Consider the following 20,401-nt stretch of genomic DNA (forward strand, 5'->3'; position numbering starts at 1 on the left):
ATTACGCCATTCAAATGTGCTGGATTTCATCTTCCATAATACCCAGTCAAGTTTAGGAAAATTTGTATACAACACCAGTTTTATCTTAACAACATTCTAAGATGGGAGGACTCATAACACCTGATTTTGGAGAACAAATAAGGTGGCACAAAACAGCTTGCAGTACTCTGTCACCTGTTCTTGCCTATCACACCTGCTTCCTGGGGTCATCATTTTCTTTTCTAGGCCTTTAGTATATGTATGATTTGCTTCATCTGATTTTAAGTATTATAGTCTTGGAAGAGCCATAAAATTAGTACTGTATTTTGTTTTCTAGGTCAAATACAAATCTGATTTGAATTGGATCAAAGGTACTGGCTGGACTCCTCCAGGTTCTTACAGAGTGGAAATGGCCAGAAGGGCTGCAGAGCTGGCATATGCTCAAGAAACAGGATGTCAAGAAACCCAGGAACAGCATGAGCCAGATTATGTAAGTGAATGGATAGATAACCTAAGCAATATTCATTATAATTTTTAGAAGCTTTGACTACAGATCCATTGTAGGGAAGACATGAAGATGAATGGCAATGAAATATAGGAATACAGGATCTGTTGGAACCAAGTCTGATCCCAGTATGCATCTGGGTAATTCCCTAAACTATTATTGGAAACAAGGACAGCTGAACTTGTGCTAGGTCTGTGAACATCTCAGCATTTCAGTTGGTTTGGATCTAAACCACTATTATTATTAATCATTATTAGAGTCATGAACATCTGTAGGTCATCACTGGAAGAAATTTGAGATAAATCTATAGTAAACAGTTTTATACAGTCAAGGTACACAATCCTAGAAAGAGACCTTTAGGACATTATGTCTGCTACTCAGCATATGATATATTGTTCAATATATTTGCTACAAATGGAATGACACAATAGTCTTTGTGGGGAGATAACATTCTGAATCTATTGCAATTGCAGGAGAAAATAACAGAAGGATCTCAACAAGTCCAGCTGAATCCTGATGCAGCAGAAGTTCTGCAGATGAAGAGAAGAAAAATGAAACTAATTAAGAAATGAACAGAAATACTGACATCCGTCTAATGAAAATTCATACATTTTTCAGCTTTATCTCCAAATCATGTAGCTATTCTAATCTCCTGAGAAGCAGAGTAGTGCACTGTTCAGAAATAGTTATTACAAAAAAAGACCTTTGCAAACCCTAAAGGAGTGATTTAACATTAAACTTTATATTTTTGCATGAAAAACTGTACCTGATTTTTTTAAAGCTATGTATTATACAATGTAGTATTTATGACAGCAAATTAGATTAGTACTAGATGACTGGCAGGCTCAGCTTTGTACTAAAAGTATATGTACCATGATTTGCTGAAAGGAATACGTATATATATATTTATACTGAAAATAAATCAGTGAAATCACTTTCCAAAAAGTCTTCAGTTATTTTGTTGATTTGTTAATGATGTTCATTTCTGAATTCCTGTGTGGCTAAATTAATTCATGCCAGTGGGCACTTTTGCCTCCTTTTTTAAAAAAAAACCTGAGTAAAAGATAGAGAAGATTAGAAATGCAGTGGCTAGAAGAAACAGTTTAATCTCCCATCTGTGCAGAAGTCAATTTAGAACAAGATTCCATATCTTCCTTTACTGCAAGATGTTCATTATATAAAATAGCATAACATAATCATTTGATCTTCTACTGGCCTGATCATATGTAATTACCGATATTGGAGGTTTATTGTCATTCAATTAATGTTTGTAGAAATGAATGAAAAGGAAATTCTAGGGATTTGAAAACAAATATAAATAGGTTCGTTTGAGTCAAATGATGTCTGAATTCATACATTTGATATTTATTTGCACTGCGCATATCTGTTGTGGTCTGCTGGTGGTCTGTGTAGCTGGCAGCAGAGTTGGATAGTGAGGAGGTTGGGAAGGAACATGAGCAAGTCTTGGAGTCTGGGGAAGGCTCAGACGAGGGCTCTGCGTCAGAGACAGAGAGGGGGCCAGGGCTATCTGGGAATTATTTCTGTCTTTGGAGCTTCCAGAGTCGGAAATCAGTGAGGCAGAGGAACAGCAGGAGCCTGTTCCCAGTGCGCGCGTACGCAGAGCTGCCAGAAGGCAAGAAAAGTTAAAACAAAAGAGATGACTCGGGAGTAAGGCGTGGGGATGATTGGCCCTCCCATAAGACATAAAGGAAGAGCAAAGGCATGTGAGCCTTTGCAGGAAGCAACTTCGTTCGTTCTGGTCGGTTTACATTCTGAAACTCAGTTTGACTCTGTACTCTTTGTGGCCTTGCAAAGATAATTCACAATTAGGTCTTTGGCAGCGTCTCAAGGGAGATAAAGGTAGGTGCTTATCAGCCTTATCCCGAAAGACTTTGGCAGGCTTCTGTCGGACTCTTTACAAACTATTTGTGACTTCTTATGGGCTGTGAATGAACATATTTCACAGCCATTGAAATAAAGAGAAGGTATTTGGGACTGTGTGTGCTTTTTACTATATCAGGAAGCCTAGGTCAGAACAATATCCTGGTTTCTGAATGTAAATTCTAACTTCCCTGTTAAAAGAGTGATGTCTTCTGGTCAAACAATTCTCGATGCAACTAGTTTTATTATGAAAGTTATGACAGCCTTAAAATCTCAAAAGATTGAAAATAGAACAATAAAGAAGATAAGTTTTGTACATTACTTTAAGCAAGGGTTGCATATTTACTTTGCTATTATATAAGCAAGCGAATTCTAGCCAAATGCTATTAAGGTATTAGAGTTTTCATTTCTGGGTAGAAATATTTCAGTGTTCAAATAGAAGAGAGAAAAGAATAAAATTTTTGAAAGGATAAATTACTTGATAAATTACTCTACTATTCTTCTTGTTTTGATGACTACCATTCTTAGTTTTGAAAATTAGACTTGTGTGTAATTTTTGTTCTAATCCAATTGAGAAATCTTGTCACTCGAGTATAAACTCCCGGTTTATTTTTTAATCCACACTGATCTCCCCAGCTCACAATTCCATAAACATAGTAAGTGTCATTGGTAACACACGTTAGAGGTCCTCCTGAATCACCCTAATGTAAAAGATAAAAAGACAATTAACATTGGCAACAAAAAAATAATTAACACTTTATATTTTATACTTGATCCTGAAGAATTACATTAATGGAAAAGAAATAGGATCTTGGATTAAATTAAAATTAAAGTTCATGACTTTTTTTTCCTACAATGTAAATCATTGCATTCAAAAGTGATGGTTTTAAAAAGTTAAATCTTAATTTAGATTTAGAAGGTTATCTGGGACTAAAATTAAATATAAAGAAGACCAACTAGCCACAAAACTGACAATGAAAATATCAAAATTATATGTAGCCGTTTAGAATCAGTCATCAAGTATAAAAGAACAAGCACAGATAGTCTCAATTTACAACCACAATTGAGCCCAAAATTTCTGCTGCTAAGAGAGACATTTGTTAAATGAGTTTGCCCTTATGACCTTTCATGCCATAGTTATTAAGTGAACCACTGCAATCACTGAATTGTTAAGTTGTAACACAATTGTTAAAGGAATATGACTTCTCCATTGAGTTTGCTTGTGGGAATGTTACAAAAGGTGATCACCTGACCTTGGGACACTGCAACAGTCATAAGTACAAGCCAGTTGCCAAGCATCTGGATTTTAATCACAACACCATAGGGATGCTATAATTGTTGCAAGACTGAAAAACTTTGAACAATCACTAAATGAACTATTCTAAATTCACGATTACCTGTATATGCTTTTGGTATTATGCTGAAAGGAGGGAAATTGGGGGATGTTATTTGATATAAAGAGTAGGTACATATGTAGCACATTGCCAGTCTTTACCATGTATAGTCTGTTGACATTTGGTTTGAAGAGAAATCAGTGTTCAAATACCAAAAAGCAACAAACCTGACAAGTATCTGCTCTTGTTCTCTGAAGACTTCCAGCACAAAGCATGCTTTCCACCACTCTACTGTTATATGCATTTGGTGCATTACATTGCCTTTCGGAAATCAGTTTTACTTTGGCATCCAATAGCTGATGAGATGATTCACCTATAGAATGAATGCCACAAACACAAAGAACTCTTATTTCCTATCTTCTCTTTTCCATTTTGTGGCTGGGTTCAGAAATCATTGGTTAAAAATACTGAATTTTATTAATGTTACAGCAGAAGAAGGAAAAGGAAAGAAAAAAAAAAAAGGAAGGATGGAAAAAAATATTTTTGTCTCTATCATCTATCTATCTATCTATCTATCTATCTATCTATCTATCTATCTATCTATCTATCTATCTATCTATCTATCTATCTAGTAATCTATCCGTCATATGTTTAGATATATATTTAATTTTTTAAAAAATATAGTCATTTTAAAAGTATAATTATTGCATTTGAAGCTACATATTATATTAGGTCAAGACATTAACATTTCTAGCCTGTTAAACCTTCAAGATAAAAAATAGGATAAATTAAGTCAAATTTATCAATTGATTACATCAATAATTGTTATGCATGTACAAATTGTGCTTTTCTTTGGGCACTAATAATGTCCTTATGCTAAGATTATATGTTACATCTATAACTCACATTGTGCACCATACTTCGTACAGTCCATTAATGACTCAAAAATAGACAGTATTCTTGTACTGAACTTTGTTTTGTGAACTTTTGCTGATACTAACAAACCGGTCCACATCCAGAAGTCAAGAGAAGATATGAAAGGGCCAGTTTCCAATGTGCTATATGTGATGGACTGGAAACCCTCTTCTGTCTTCTCCTGGACTCCCAAGTTGAAGTTGAAGGCAGCCACAGCACAGTTGTCATCACACAAGTGGCAGCACTCAGCAAAATCTAATGGGTCCAGTGAACCCTTGGCAGCAGTGGGATAAGGTGGGAAAGAAAGCTGGGATAAGACAGAAAACAGTGTGCTATATTGCAGCAAGCCTGATGACTATTAGAGGACACCAAAGCGGCTCTCTAGAACTTCAAGTGACTGCAGCTATTTTGGAGCTTATAGATGAAAATGCAGAAGGAGACTTTGTTCCTAGAGAAGATCCTTGTGGAATTCAAATCCTGACTGTATATTAGTTAGAATTAATTAATTGCCATGGCTTACTTATTTCTGTTTCTCCCCAGCCTGATATATAACATTCTGTGTTATCAGGAAATATAAAATCAGGCAAGCACGCAGATTTAACATAGCTTGTTTCCACAGCACAGTGCCCATCAATTGGCTTTAATTTCAACAAAGCTGTAAAAAGAGAACAAAACACAGTATTTTAAAGCACAGTTAATTATATAACCACTGAATTGCACCATAGCCTTAAATTTGCTGGTGAGATTTCTTCTAATTTCTCTGGGTCAGAGCTGAGTATTTGTTATTTTTTTTAGATCTTTCCAATTTATTTCATTAATATGGTTTTTATATGCTTATATTAATGATGTCATCTCTACACTTAACTTCTAATTTTGGCTTAAAAATAAAGCAGTAAAAGCAATAAATATATTTATACTAAAACATAATATATTGTTTTCTAAATTTTTGGAGATGAATTTGCTAGATCTCTTTATTGTAACTTAATTGCAGTATAGTTTAGTTTTTTCTTCTCAATATTTAACCTACATCAGTGTTCTTAGGGTTCAACTAAAGTTTCCTTCTTTCCATTCCTAGTGGTAATGATTCAGATTTATCCATGACATAAAACAGAAACTTGCCAATATCATTGTATGGGATACCATCCTGCTCTGTATAGTGTCCATGTTTAATGATCTTGTCTACATCAAACTTTTGTTCATGTTGCTCTTTCCTATTGAGATTCTGTTCTCCAAGGGACACCTGGAGGTTGTGTGCTTCTGTCCTATGAAAGAAAATAGCCCATTCTCAAAGAACAATCAGTCATAATTATAGAACTTCATAAATTACAGAGAACTGCACCAATTTCATCCAAATTCATCATACAAATTGTTTCTAGTAGATTAACCCATACTAAGAAGAGTGAATCCTCTGTTATACAATTATACAATAATAAAAGCATTATTTAAAAAAAACTCTACACGTTGCCAAATTATAAAATACTAGAGTGTGAAGATAAGACTAGGCCATTATCTCAAAAGATAAGACTAACACATTATCTCAAAAGCAAAAGACAAAGTTAGTGTTTTTCTGAATTTTACTCAGCTGCCATGGCTTGTGCATTAGCATTAGCATTCTATACAATTTTATATAAAAGAAAGAAGGCAACCTGTCAGATGAAAAGACATGGGGCAATCCTATTTATTCTCCAAATTGACATGGCTACTTTCCCCACCTGACTTTTGCTATCTAAAATTGTGCACTTTAGACTTTTCTATCTACAGGATGGATGAAATCAAACAGTTAGGGGTTTTGTTTTGTTTCTTTGCATTTATAGAAAATGAAAAAAAAATTAACTGAATTCAGCAAGGATGCTTACATGATACAGTGGGCTGCGGTAAGAACCCAGCATGGCTCAATCAACACTCCTCCACAATAATGTCCCTTGCTGAAATCTTCTGCTGAAATCTTCCTCTGAAGAGATGCTTGCCATGGATGTTTGCCAGGAGCTGACTTGACACCTCCATAGATTCTCTTGAATGGTCTTATTATTTCTGGTTTTCCACATGTTCTGTATGTATTACTTACTACTGGATTATTGAAAGAGGTTGTTATAGTCATAGAGAATTTTGCTGCAATATAAAGAATGTAATTGAGACTCTATTAGTAAGGTTAGGCCATAGAGATCAGTTGGCACTGTGTTTGCTTACCTCCATCTCTTCGATGTAGCAGTGTCCCTGCCCAAGCTCCTCGATTCTGTGGCTGGTTTGGCAAAGAAATTTCCCACACTTAGAGATGGCTCAGGAATTCATGGCCATCATGGGAACCATGGACCTGATCCAACTTTTTGAAGATCCAACTCCACTGTGGAGATCTGATCTTTGTCTGAGGGCAGTGCTATTGTGATCTGGGCTGGGAAACATTACATCAGCCCTTTGCCATGGACAGATCACTCCCTTTTGATTCTTGATTTCTCCATACTAATCTCCCACTGGAGGGAGAGAGGGCCTATCATCCCACACCAATTTCCAGAAAGATTTTTTTCCCTGGAAGCTCTGAAGCATAGTTCAGTTGAGTAATTTGTTGTGGCTTTAATTAGCATGTCATGTGGGGTCTGGATTGAATTGGATCAATATGATTTCGATTTACTGGGGAGCTGTATGAGAAGAAATGACACAAGAGATGACTAGAACACTGCTGGCAAGAGCTGAAGAGTAAAATGCCACATGCCCAGGAAATAGTCAGAAAAAAGGGAGCTTAGGTCAGAGAAGACTAATTCAGTTAAAGTACAATAAAGCAGAATTAATCCATCTGAGCATGCATCCTTTTTGAATGTTTGTTAAATGTTGCCTTGTCAAAGGACTTAGACAACACCCTTTCTTGATAGTGGCCTTTGAAACATCTCACCTGAGATCCAGAATAACCCTACCTTCCTGACCTTTCAAAAACCCCTGACTTTTCCCACAAGCATTGGGGCAGTGTATGGCTGATGTCCAGAAAAGTTGTTTATTTGTTGTTTTGGGGGAAGTGGAAACTTTACAATATTGATTTTATACTTTTTATTGCTTAGTTACTGTTTGTATGCTGCTCAGGGTTATAATATAAGATGGGTGGTTACATAAATCTTTTAAATTAATCAACAAACAACATTTGGACTTTCTAAGTGGTATTTAAGAATAATATTATAGCATCCTAAATATGGTATTAACAAATGCCATATTTGTTTGGAAGATCACTGACAAAATGATGACTGCCTTAACTTGGATATGCCTTACATTCATCCATTGGTCCTAAAATGTGAACAATAACATCTAAGGAAGATATTACAGTGACATAAGGTACTAAAACCCTTTTCTGATTACAGTGGCTAGAAATATGTTAAATAAATAAAGGAAATTACTTAAAATCTTAGCTTTAAAAATACAGACTGTCACTATGTAAGAAGTATATATATAGGATTAGATTACACATGTCTCATTGGATCATTGTTTCAGATATATTTGCTTACCAAAACAGAGAAACAGAATGACCATCAATGAACAAAGAGAAATGAGACAAACTTATTTCTTATCTGCTTCCCCACTGAGTTTCCTCCATCCCTCATTTTTCCTTCCTTCCCTGCCTTCTTCCTTCCCTCCCTCTCTCACACTCTAGAATACCTGACAGCTTTCCTATTTATTTTGCTTGTGGAAAGCTTGTAAGAAGAAAGTCAGTTGGGAAAGCTAGCAGGAAATTGCAAGTCCAAGTAGCAGGCAGGTAAGTGGCTGCTACCAGATGGATCCAGATGGTATGTGGGCTGAGCAAGTGGTGCAAAATGAGTTAGGAAAGGTATGCACTCAAGGCGCCATGTGGTCAGAGAAGGCATCTGAGTGGATGACATAGGTTGAGAAGGGTGATTGAAAGTAGATGATGGGTATTGTGCAGTTGGGTATGACATGTAGAAGGATGGAAGAGATCCAGAATGTTGGAAACATGGGAATGTGTAAGAGGTGCTCTATAGTTGAGGATGGTGCATGGGGAGAGGGATGGGGAAAGTGCTTTCGTTCATTGGGAATATGCAAAAGATACTGTGCAGGTCAGGGAAGGTGGGGTACAGGATTCAGATTGGGAATGGTGCTGAATGGGTTAGGGAAGGTATGTAGGACAGGTTGTGGAGGAGTTGTGGAGCTATGGTAGAGATATTGCACAGGTCAAGGAAGGCATTGGGGATGATGTGGAGATCAGAAAGGTATGTATGTGTGTGGGGGTGCAGATCAGGAAGAGGGTGTGGATCTGTGCAAGAGGTGCTACAAGGGTTGGAAAAGCCATGTGGAGAGGCAGTGCAGTGGCTGGCATAGGTCAGTGGACTGCACAAAGAAGTAGATGGACTAAGAAGGGTGCATAGGGGATACTTCTCCTTTTCTTCCTTCTTCCTTTCCCTCCTTCTTTCCTTCCTTCCTCTCTTTCTTCCTTTCCCCATGCCCTTCCCTCTTCCCTTCTCTATTCTTGCATTTTGTGCCATTTTGCCAAGTTAAAGACAAAAAGACTTTTTATAGTGTTAGTTAAATCAATTTTATCTATAACTCTCATCTGGATTTTTCCAGTCACACTCTAGTAGGTCTACTGCAATGGTTTTCACCATATTCTGGTACACAATTGATTTGACCCAAAGGGAAATAATTTCTTCTTACCATATTCCTAAAATATTATTTAAAATCTTCTATTAGAAATAGTTCCATTCCAAAAAAAGAGTACTACAGCATCAAATAATCAAATAAGTCTCCTTAATTGCACTGTAAGAATCATTCAGAATATTTTTTTCTACATATATAACTCATTAATTTTTTCCCCTGTTTTAAATTTCATCTTCTATAATATCTCCTAGCAATAGACATCTCAAGATACTTCGTTTATGTGGTATACTTTTTGATTCTCTACAAATGAGAAATCTTCCAGTATCATTAAAGACTTTGGCATCATGTAAGCTGTGCTCTTGAGGTAGATGGATGACACAAAATCTGCAGTGATTGCCAATCTAAATTAATGCCATACTAAATTAATGTTACATTGAATATACACCATGTTATTACTACTTATTCTACCTGTTGACAAGCATGAGGGGACATCACAGAAATCCCATTTCAATTTGTTATTCACATTGACAAAGCACCAGGGTTTGTCATCACCATCTGGATTCCTAAAGGAGAGAAGTTTCAAGATTCACCTGTCAGAAGAATGGATCTTCAGAAAAGAAGTTATTAATTGAAGAACTGATAAGCAGTGGAACTGAACAATGTTCACACTGTAATATCAAGTCATTCAGAAACCAAGAAGACAAACGTGATTAATAATGGCATATTATCAGTTTATTGTTCTTACCCGCTAATAATATTGTGCCAATGCCTAAGCTGAATTTTTATGCTTTTGTAGTCATGCTGTCAGCATTCATTTTTTAGGAAAGAATTTGGGTATCAAAAGCATTACCTAAAGTAGCAATTATTTCTATGGTGAGATCAAATATTTCTAATCTTTTTCTGTAAACAAGAATGAATTAATTGTAGTAATCTATTGTGCTGTTATTCCATCACTGCTAATAGGAACAACCTAACTTGCATTATACTGACATAGGAGTATACAATCTGATGTCAAAAAATCCTCATTTGTCAATCATCAGGTTCTTGTGGAGTCTCAACATGATTTTAAATGAAATTGCAAACTGGCAGGCTTAGCATCCATTCTTAAATTTAAAAATGGTAACAATGTCTAGGAAAAGGAGATGGGAAAGTTGGAGAGCATTCCAGGAGACTAGAAAATGGTAAAGAGTCTGTCATCTTGTAAGTGAATATTTTATGACTTGTTTTTATGGTAAGAAATCTTTATTAATGGCTGAATTGAAGATGTCCTCAGAACACAGCCAATGACTGAGAGGAGGAGCCTATGTCACTACGAAATGGTCACCCGATCTCGATGCTCCGAGATCGCCCCATACTTTTTTGGCTGGGTGGTCCAATCGGACCTAAACCGTCCCATAGAGACGGTGAACAGGAAGACTACATTCTGCTGATCACAGGGACATCGCAAAGTCCCTGATTGATGCAGGAGAAGGTCTCTCAGCTGGTGTTAAAAGCTCAGCCCCTAGGCTGATGAAGTAGGGATGGCTCCAAAATGGAAGGAAATGGAAGAGAAAGTGTTTACAGCTGGTGAGGAATTTTTACCTGTTTTAAAAGAGCCTGCTTATAAAAAAAAACTTAAAGCTAATTTAAATCTAAGAATAAAAGAAATAAGCAGTGGAATTAAGCTTTGGATGGTTTTGGTCAGTGTGTTATCTTAATTTTTAAACATTATTTTCATGGTTTGAATTTATGCAAACTGTTTGAAATGAATGGATCAAGTTTCCTTCTTCTAAAATTTTTACTATTACTTTCACAACCTACGGACTAAACTTCTCCTTATTCATCACTACATGTGTCGTTTACTCTTTCTTCTCTATTTCATGTAAGAATTTGACTTTTTTAAATACTTGGAAAATTAAAAGATACAAAACGAACAAAGAGAATTGCAACAATTGTAACAACAAAGGGAGAGATAACTGCTACTCGAAGACTGGAAACTTGAGTATTGAAAACAAAATACTTTTACTTTCACTACTGATTATTCTGGTCTGGAACTTTAAAGTGTCACAGTTTGTTTATAGAAAGTGATAAGAAGTAAAGCACCATTTGTTTATACAAATGTTCTTTGAAGTATATCCTTAACCAGAGATCTCATGGTGAACCTAGGTATAACCTTGTAAAAATCTTCCAAGTCAGAGCACAGTGTTTCTACAACTGGAAACAATGGCTTATTTCAAACAACAGAGAGAATCTGTCAGCTTGCAAGAGATAATATTTGCAATACAAAAATTATCAAATACATTTGAGAAAATGTTTGAAAAAAATTAGGGCACCTAACAGAAAAATATGATGAAAAGGATGGAAATGCTTATCAAATGGAAAAAATAGAGGGTACAGTCCCAAGCAATAAAGAGAAAAATGACTACAAAGAAATCAAATCTGCTGACATCTATGGTGAATGGTTTCTGTCTGGAAACGGAAAAAGTGGAATATGGAAAGGGGAACCAGATGGATGGGAACCCTACCCTAGATGGCTAGACCAGAAGAAAAAAATAAAAGAACTTATGGATTTAAAGGGAGAAATTTTATTAGCAACACCATTGATAACAACACTGACAATTAAAGACAAGCTGATTAAGGAAAAAGAAGAAGGGCATTGAAATTACATGAGAGAATCAATAAACAAGGAGTTGCAAAGAAGAGTCCATACAAACTTGATTAAGGAGACGATTAGAGGACTAATGCCACGAATGGCAGAAGACATGAGACTGTTTCGCTACTGGAAAGATACAGGCTGATAGATGAAAGTGTTTAACCTAAAACTAGTTGGATTTAGTGAAATTTAGTGACAATAGATATGGTTAAATAAACAATTGAAAATGATAATAATGTATACATATGTATTGGTATAACAAGTAGTAATTGGATATGAATATTGAATGGTAGCTATGAAAGGAAGATGAGAAATTGTTTGGTTGCATATAAAGATTAATAAAAAAGAACTAAATTATGATAATGAATATAGTCAAATAAAGGAGAGATAATGATAACAATGTATATATAGGTATGGATACAACATGGGGAAATTGGATGTAAATTGTAAACAGTGATTTGAAAAGGAAGATTAGAATTCTTTTTTACTAAATGTTATTGATGTTTAGCTAGAATAGGCCATAAGGAATAGTGTTTTTGGAATACTAGAAATAGCAAATGAGATGCCAGTATGTGGTTATGTCTTGAGTTTTGGTATGTTTTATGATGAAGGACATTTAAAAAATTATAGTCAAACGAGAATGGGGGTAGGATGATGGTAATATGTACAAATATATTTGATTTAAAATACTAGAATTAATATGAATCATGTGTGACTGTGAAAGAAATCCACGAAAACTTTTTGTAACCAACTGATACACTTTCTACAGTATGTAAAGAAAGAGGATTTTTTGTGTTGTGTCTGTTTTGAAAAATAAAAAAACCCTTTTAATTTAAAAAAAGAACACAGCCAATGACTATTCATTATTTAGTAATATTTAATTTGAAATGGGGATATAAATAAGAATGATATTCTGGGAATTGGGCTTTCTTGCATACACAGAATACCTGCAGAAGTTATGATCGCCAAGGCCATAATAGTCAGCATGTTCCATAAATGTGTTATAACTACTGTCCAAAAGAAAATGAGAATTCCAGTGAAGACATTTTTTCTGGAGGATTGTTTGGCTAACATTTCCTCTGTATGTGTGGCCATTTTCTTCAAAGCAGTCTTCAGGCCCTACAACAAAAATGGTCATTTTTTGAAAGATATTTTTGTTTTATTTGGGCCTGTTCTGACATTTTTTTTTTCTCCTCTTCATTCTTAGATATATAAACCCACATAGAATTTGAGGCTGATGTTTCACAAAAATCTGTATTCCAGCGTGTTTAGATTTATCAAAAAATAACAAAATTGGATATTTTGAATTACTTTTTACATCATGACAATGATGATCAAAATTGGGCTCAAATCAGTTTTATGTGTAAAAGTGTACACTACAAAGAATATTAATCAGTTTTCGTAAATTACTAACAGATAATTAAAAAGATCAAAGGTTAATTTATCCACCACAATCCCTGTAGTAGTCACACTACCACTCCAAAACACAAAAAATTCTCTTACCTAGTTCACAAAATTTTCCTCTGAAAGCTTCAGGGCAATTGCAGCTGAATTTATACCTTAAACGATGCCTCTGACAGGTGCCTCCATTTTTACAAGGATTTAGTTGACAAGCTGAGGATGCTAATATTCAAGAATTAATTCGAATATTGTATTTAAATGAGATTGATAGCTTGTTCAAACAATGTAAGAAGCTACTCATTCAAGGACACTTTTTATCCACACAAACAAAAAGATAAGTGGAATTACTTCTAAAATCTCCTAAATCACTTTTGCCCTGTCTATGGGCTCATTGGTACTTAACATAACTCCATGCAGGCTATCTCAAGGGGAACTTTTCATATGCAAGCACATATAAGGATAAGTGGATTTAATATGGAAAATCCAAAGTCTCCCCAATCTAATCTTTATAGGTCCATTAAAATAACTTTATGCAGGCTGTCCTGACCAATGTTTGCATTTAAGAAATAAGTTAAGAAACAACTTTATAGTGAAATGTTTTTGATTTTAGAGGATAATTTAGAGCAGGGGTGTCGAACTCGCATCGTCACAGCTGCATCAGATGACGTATCGTGACTTTTTCCCCTACACAAAACTGGGTATGGGTGTGGCCAGCACATGACAAATCCGGCCCGTGGGCCATGAGTTTGAGAGCCCTGATTCAGAGAAAAACAGTTGTGATTCTAATCCATAGAACACAGCAGCAGTAGACATAATGCTAGAAATTGGTTACTAGTATGACAACAACAATTTGGCTCACCTTTTTTACATAATGGTGGTTTATATGGATATCTACAACTGCATTGATAATAAGGTTCTCTTAATATAACCAGACATTCTCCTTGATGGCAGTTGATTCTTTTGCATGTATTTTTCACTATAGTATACAATAACAGTAGAAAGAAACAAGAAAGGTAGATTTTTCAAATTTTGGATATTTGATAAAAACAGACTATGTAGTACAAGGATTGACAATGAAGCTACATAAATGTGCAATTTTATTATAATTTCTGGTGAAAATTACAGTTACAGAGTTGTAAAACAGTAAATAATCATACAATTCATACTCTTTCATCCCCCTATACATATGGAAATACTCATAAACCTGGAGGAAAAAAGCAATATTAAAGCACTAGAAATACCAATATACAGTTGAATTTTAAATATCTCATCTACACATAAATAATATGAATTTGTATGCTTTATCTTCATATTATAACAACAGTACTATATATTACTAATTATTATCTATCACTAAGTTGAGTGGTGTTTGAAGCAGTATACAAAAAAAAGAAAATATTTTAAATTGGGAAGTCCCAGAATTCCAAGTTAGGATGGTCAAGGTCTAGAATCTGCAATACAAGAATATTTGGAGGCAAGAAAAGCTGGATACAGATAATTCACAGTCAAGGAATTAAATTTGTTTTTATTTATATTATTTAGTTATTTTGAGCAGGAAATTTTATTCTCCTTTAGGGATTAATGCTTGGACAGTCATGATCATTTACAATTTTTCTGACATTATGGGTGCAAAGGTCAGCATGGTGAAATATGTAGATGTCATTAAGCAAAAGAGGCGAAAACATTTTTTTGAAATCCCAGAACAAGATAACATTCAGACATGAATCAGGTAGATGTTTCCCTAATTAATTGAACTATAAGAAGGTAAAAAATGTACAGCATAATCATATTTGAAAAATTGTGTTACTTTAGCTAATTTCAATAAAAGTCATTTTGGACAAACTGAAATTGATTTCATGCTCTGTCTACCTAGTGGGACTAAGATTGGGTTGTAATACTTTGCACATATAAATGCCCTTATCCTACTACAATTTCTTCAATGGACTGATTTTGAAAAATCCCATCCTAAGCAGTCAAATGCTTTACAGATGTCAAATGTAAATAATGGAGGTAAATGTAACTATTAAAATATAGTTTTGTGTTTAAAAACTTCTTAATTTAATAATATGCTGACTGGGAATCCTTAGTTTGCATATGGTCTAACATTTTTAATAAATGTATTTAACTATTATTATAGCTACAATATATAAAATTTCATGCCTTCATTTAGTAAACAGCAGATTTATATGAATGCACTTTATTAGTGATCCACTATGACTATAAAGTCTTTTCATGTTTTATGAATTAGTTCATAAATTCATAGATACAATTAAATAATTTTATGAAATGTCTTCCTTAATTTTTTTAAAATAAAGTCACTTGATGAAACTATTACATCCTCATAATTAATTTTGCTAATATACATGATTTATTTCTTATACCTATTTTAAGCCAATATATAGGTACTTCATTTACAGGATTAATTTCTATTTTATTTCACTAATTATCTATCAATAAGTTCGATTATGTACCTATTTTTGTAACATTTTGCAAGTTCTTGAATAATTTCTGTAGTGCTAAATTGTCATTTTGATTTGACTGGCTAATATTTAAGAATGCAATATTTTATACAATTATATATCAGCTATTTAGTTTAAAGCAATTCTCCACAAAATATTCAATTTTAAATATTATTTAATATCTATACTGCTATAGTTATATGAGATTGCTATTAACTTGTTTAACATAAACTGAAGATATTCAGTCTAATAACTGAATATATTCATATTTATTTTCTACATTTAGCTATAGTTCTATTGGACTATCAGAAGACTTCCATGCATAAATGCTCCAGACACATCTAATGATTGCTTAGTGAATTCATATTGCTTACATTTATGTACTTTATTCATTTTTTTCCAAATGATTCTGAAATGTAATGAGAACTAAATAAAATGACCACAATTGTTTCCAACTCCTGAATAATTGTTTTATGCTTTGATAATTGTAGTATGATCTTACATTTTCCTTCTTCTGCTGCATTCCAAACTTTTTTTTTTTGGGGTTATTGGTGACCAAAAAAGAGACTTGAAGCTAATATTTTAAACTCTATTTTGTTCTATTTCAGGATTAAATCTCTTTCTCAAGTATCGCTCCTATGTTCCATTGTTATTATACTCCATGTCTCAAAATGGAAAATGACAATCTTTTGAACAGACTAGAATATTTTCTATTCTTGTGAGTATATTTTACCTCTCAGTTTAGGAAATCAATTTTGGCTTTTTTCCCTTGTGGTAAATTAATTTCCCTTATCATCTATGCTTGAATCTGTCTTGGTTTTCAGAATTTTTTTATGAAAAAAAATATGTATATAGGAATCCTAGTATACAAAATGAGACTATTCCATTCATGTGAGAATCACACCTTTGCACATGTTTGAATTTTCCTTGTCCAGAATTTGTTTATTTTTTTATAAGGAAATATATTCAACAAAAATATGCATCCATTTTTTGTGTGTATTCATGATTGGAAATTATAATGAATTCTAATGGGACAACCCAATTAAAGTGACAAAGTAATATAGAAATTAAAATTATATTTTAAATTGGAAAGTGCTTGCAAATTTCCAGCTGACTTTTAGAATGGAATGTAAAAAAATCTATTTTATATTTTGTAAACTATATGATTTATAATAGTATCTACATTTTTCAGCTTTCTGTAATAGTAGTTACAAGAGCAAGATGTATCTTACCACGCTCACACTTTGATCCTGTGTATGGTTCAGGGCAGGAACATATATAGCTGTTTCTGTTTCTTTTACAGATTCCATTATTCTGGCATGGGTTTGTCTGGCAGGGATTTACTAGCACAGAGAAATAAATTAGAAGTTTATATCTTTAATTTTTTTGATCTTTATTAATTTTTATTGAAAGGTTTCTCACCCAGAACACTGATGTTTGATTGCAATGGCAGATTTATAAAGTGATAGAGGGTTCTCAATTTTCCCCAGATCTCTATTTAGCTAAAGATTGTATTCCTTTCACGTCCCATATTCTGTTTCTCATTCTTATAATGTGAATAACGAAGTACCATCGTGAGTGAAGAATTCATAAATCCAATCAGAGTCAAAGAAACTAAATCTGATTTCCGTTTCCTCTGGATCTGTATAATCAGTGCTGTATTCATCATCATAGTCATCAGCAGAGTCTGCAGATATATCAGAAACAAAACAGACTATAACATGAATGAAAAGTAGCATTTCAAAGTTGTTTAGTGTAGCAAATATGTATTGATCTGGTAAAATTAAACTAGACAACATTATAGAATAAAAATGGTGATTATCAGCAAATTTCTATTCCTTTGCGTAATGTACTGCAGAACACAAAACAGCATGGGGGCATATTTTGAGCCCTTAGAGGAAGGTGGGATATAAATATAATAAATAAATAACTTCAACCAGGAAATGAAACTTTAAACTCTGAAGATGTGGTCTGGATCATTAATTGACCGTTATTCATTTTCACAACAGTTTTTAGAAAGAGTTGAAATCTGACGCAATGACTTGGCGTAGATTGTTTCATGCAGTATAATATTTTGAAGGTATGGTTGCAATCCTTTTATATATTTACAAAAACATTACACAGTACTGTCAAAGGCATGAGCCTAATATGCGGTACTCCTTGAATAGCTAATCATATTGTTATGGAAGCTGTATTCAACTGATTGTCATTGCAGATAGATTAAAATAATCTTATATTATACAACAAGGTAAATAACAAAAACTTTAATGCACCATCTTCCTTGACACAAATATTGCTGGGATATTTTGTAGTCATATCTTGAATTGTGTTTCTCTTTTGATCAGTCTTGTGTGCTCATTGTAGCTCACACTATATTATGGACAGAATAGTAAACTGGATTGCCCAATAGAAAAAAAATATTCTTGATGCATTACTTTCATTTCAACTTGAGAATAGCTCTTGGTGTTAATGTGAATGTATACATCTTCTCCCACTCACACATACATGCATTAGATACATTTTCCAGTTGATCTTTTGAAACCTTTGTTACTATATATCAGATATAAAAAAAACTTGTGCAAAAAAAACCCTCATAATGATATTTCAACATATATGGGAAAATGTTTAATATTTATTTTAAAAAATTAGATTAGTATATGTTTGTGTAGGGTTAATACATAGTCTATTTTGGGAAGTAGTCTACATTCTATACCTAGTCAATGACAAATGTTCTGTTTATTGTTGCACTTCAGGATTGTTTCTCAACGTTTAATCCAAACTGGCATTGTTCAAAATCTTTTTATAAAACAGTTTATTTTTTCCCTTGATATCTATGGACTACTCCTATATAATACTGTGATGTGCTTGCAACATTTGTTATGGTCTTCCAGGTAGGAGAAATGCCTTGTTAAAAGTAAATAGAGTGCTTCAAAATCCCGATTCCATTCAGGAGCGCTGCTGGAATCATTTCATCACAATCAAACTAGTACTGGATAAAGTACAGGTAATTATTCTGGTGTTAGTAGCCATGTAAGAGAAGGGACATATTCATGAACAAAGGAAACAAGTAGGAGATTCTCCTTAACTTTGATCATGGTGCCACATTTCCAGTGCACAGAAACAGATCTTTGTTCATAGCCATGGCTCTCAGGATACCCATTGACAAATAGCTTTCTGAATAGGAAAGTAAAGATGGGACACAGTTCTTTCCATAGACTTTTCACAGAAGTAGTTGATTAAGATGGGTCAGCCGCTCTTTCCGGCAGGTGTCAGTGTAGTTTGTTGGAACCACTGGTGAGTTTCAAAGAGCAGGTATGGTAATGAGCAGAGTGAAAATGCATACAGGGATACCTTTAAAAGCTCTCCCCTAGGGCTGGGCCGATGGCCTGGTGAACAATGTGTTGCCTTGAACTGCTTATCAACGGCATTATCTTAGTTTTCTCAACTCATTCATTCGATTGCTGCCTTTATCTTTGTTCTTCCTTTGCTTCTGATGAAAAACACTTTTTTTGTACAATGAATGCTTTATATTCCATATTAAAATAGAAACTTCTTTTTTCTATGGACCAAAACTGGTGTTCTTGACGGTTAAAAAAAAAGTTTCACCTCATTTATCGTTATGTCAAGTCAAGACTTCTTTTATTCACTCATTATTTCTCAAGAGTCAAGCCTTTGCAATATGAAAGTGCTGCAGGACTGCATACCAGGCTGAGGGATAAGGAACTCATTCCAAGATAGGGCCATTGTCTCCATGAGCAAATAAAGTTTAATGCAAGGTAATGAAAAGGAAAGGAGCTCATACTTCAACCTGACAGTATGTGGGATTATTTTGCAAAAGTTAGAACTTCTCTGTTTATTTATTAAACTTTGTAGTATTAAAGGTGTCTTTGGCTTTTTATGTGGCAAATATTGTATAAAAGAAATAAAAAGTTCCCTCCCTTTTTCTAAACAATAGAATCCATTTTGGCTGTATGAGAACCATCTTTATAGTTTTTCAATACCCCATCATGCCCATGGATGTCTTCTTATGATTATTGTTAGCTCAGTTTGTTCAGGGTTCCTAATCAAGTATTAGGAATCAAGTAACATTCTGTGAACCACAAAGATCTATTCAAAACATCTTTTTCAAGATAGCTTGCAAGTGTTATTCCTTTTGCTATTGATGTTCATTTTTATGACCATTTTTAGTCATTTGATTTAGATATTTTAGACTTTTTTCAAAGCCTGCTTGGGACAAAATGTCTGCTTTGCTGCACTATTTTTGTGGAAATAATAGAAGTCAGGTTGTTATAACTGATCAGTTGTACAGTCTTCATCAACCACTCGGTATACTGATGTGTACATGATTATAAATTTGACCCCATATGCAATATCTATCTTGATTAAAGGATTGATCATATGCAGCATTATATACTTTTTCAGGATTTGGCAATAAAAAAAGTAATCATCTAGTGAGTAAAATAAAACTAAGCTCTTTGTCTACTATACAAATCTTTGTATGGTACAACTAGTAATTTAATCATCATATCCATGCAATATTTTCTTCCAGAACATGTTTTGTGGCATGATTAAGATTATTTCCATATCTATTAGAAGAGTAGCCAAATGAAAGCCTACCATGCATTCTCAGGTGCCATATGGAGTAATTGCAAAAATATCTACTTGGCAGTCATAAAATTTCTATCAACTATGAATCCAAGTGAAG

The 20,401-nt window shown here is 34.0% G+C and overlaps 2 protein-coding genes across 2 annotated transcripts in view; one reads left to right on the forward strand and one right to left on the reverse strand.

Moving 5' to 3' along the window:
- Nucleotides 1-1,346, forward strand: part of NRAP (nebulin related anchoring protein) — a 65,429-nt gene extending 64,083 nt beyond the window's left edge. Inside the window, exons 41-42 of the mRNA XM_032224813.1 lie at nt 317-469; nt 958-1,346. Coding sequence (XP_032080704.1) covers nt 317-469; nt 958-1,056 — 252 coding nt within the window. The 3' untranslated portion in view covers nt 1,057-1,346. The remainder of the gene's footprint in view (nt 1-316; nt 470-957) is intronic.
- The window catches only part of HABP2 (hyaluronan binding protein 2), a 30,384-nt gene continuing 10,772 nt past the window's right edge, over nt 790-20,401 (reverse strand). The window contains exons 3-14 of the mRNA XM_032224814.1: nt 17,267-17,383; nt 16,929-17,039; nt 14,097-14,213; nt 13,340-13,459; nt 12,784-12,955; nt 9,673-9,767; nt 6,471-6,723; nt 5,734-5,876; nt 5,135-5,269; nt 3,927-4,072; nt 2,844-3,066; nt 790-1,014 (exon numbers count right to left, since the gene is read on the reverse strand). Of these exons, the coding sequence (XP_032080705.1) occupies nt 2,890-3,066; nt 3,927-4,072; nt 5,135-5,269; nt 5,734-5,876; nt 6,471-6,723; nt 9,673-9,767; nt 12,784-12,955; nt 13,340-13,459; nt 14,097-14,213; nt 16,929-17,039; nt 17,267-17,383 (1,586 nt within the window). The 3' untranslated portion in view covers nt 790-1,014; nt 2,844-2,889. The remainder of the gene's footprint in view (nt 1,015-2,843; nt 3,067-3,926; nt 4,073-5,134; nt 5,270-5,733; nt 5,877-6,470; nt 6,724-9,672; nt 9,768-12,783; nt 12,956-13,339; nt 13,460-14,096; nt 14,214-16,928; nt 17,040-17,266; nt 17,384-20,401) is intronic.

This window comes from Thamnophis elegans, chromosome 10 (genome assembly GCF_009769535.1).
Source record: "Thamnophis elegans isolate rThaEle1 chromosome 10, rThaEle1.pri, whole genome shotgun sequence".
NCBI lineage: Eukaryota > Metazoa > Chordata > Lepidosauria > Squamata > Colubridae > Thamnophis > Thamnophis elegans.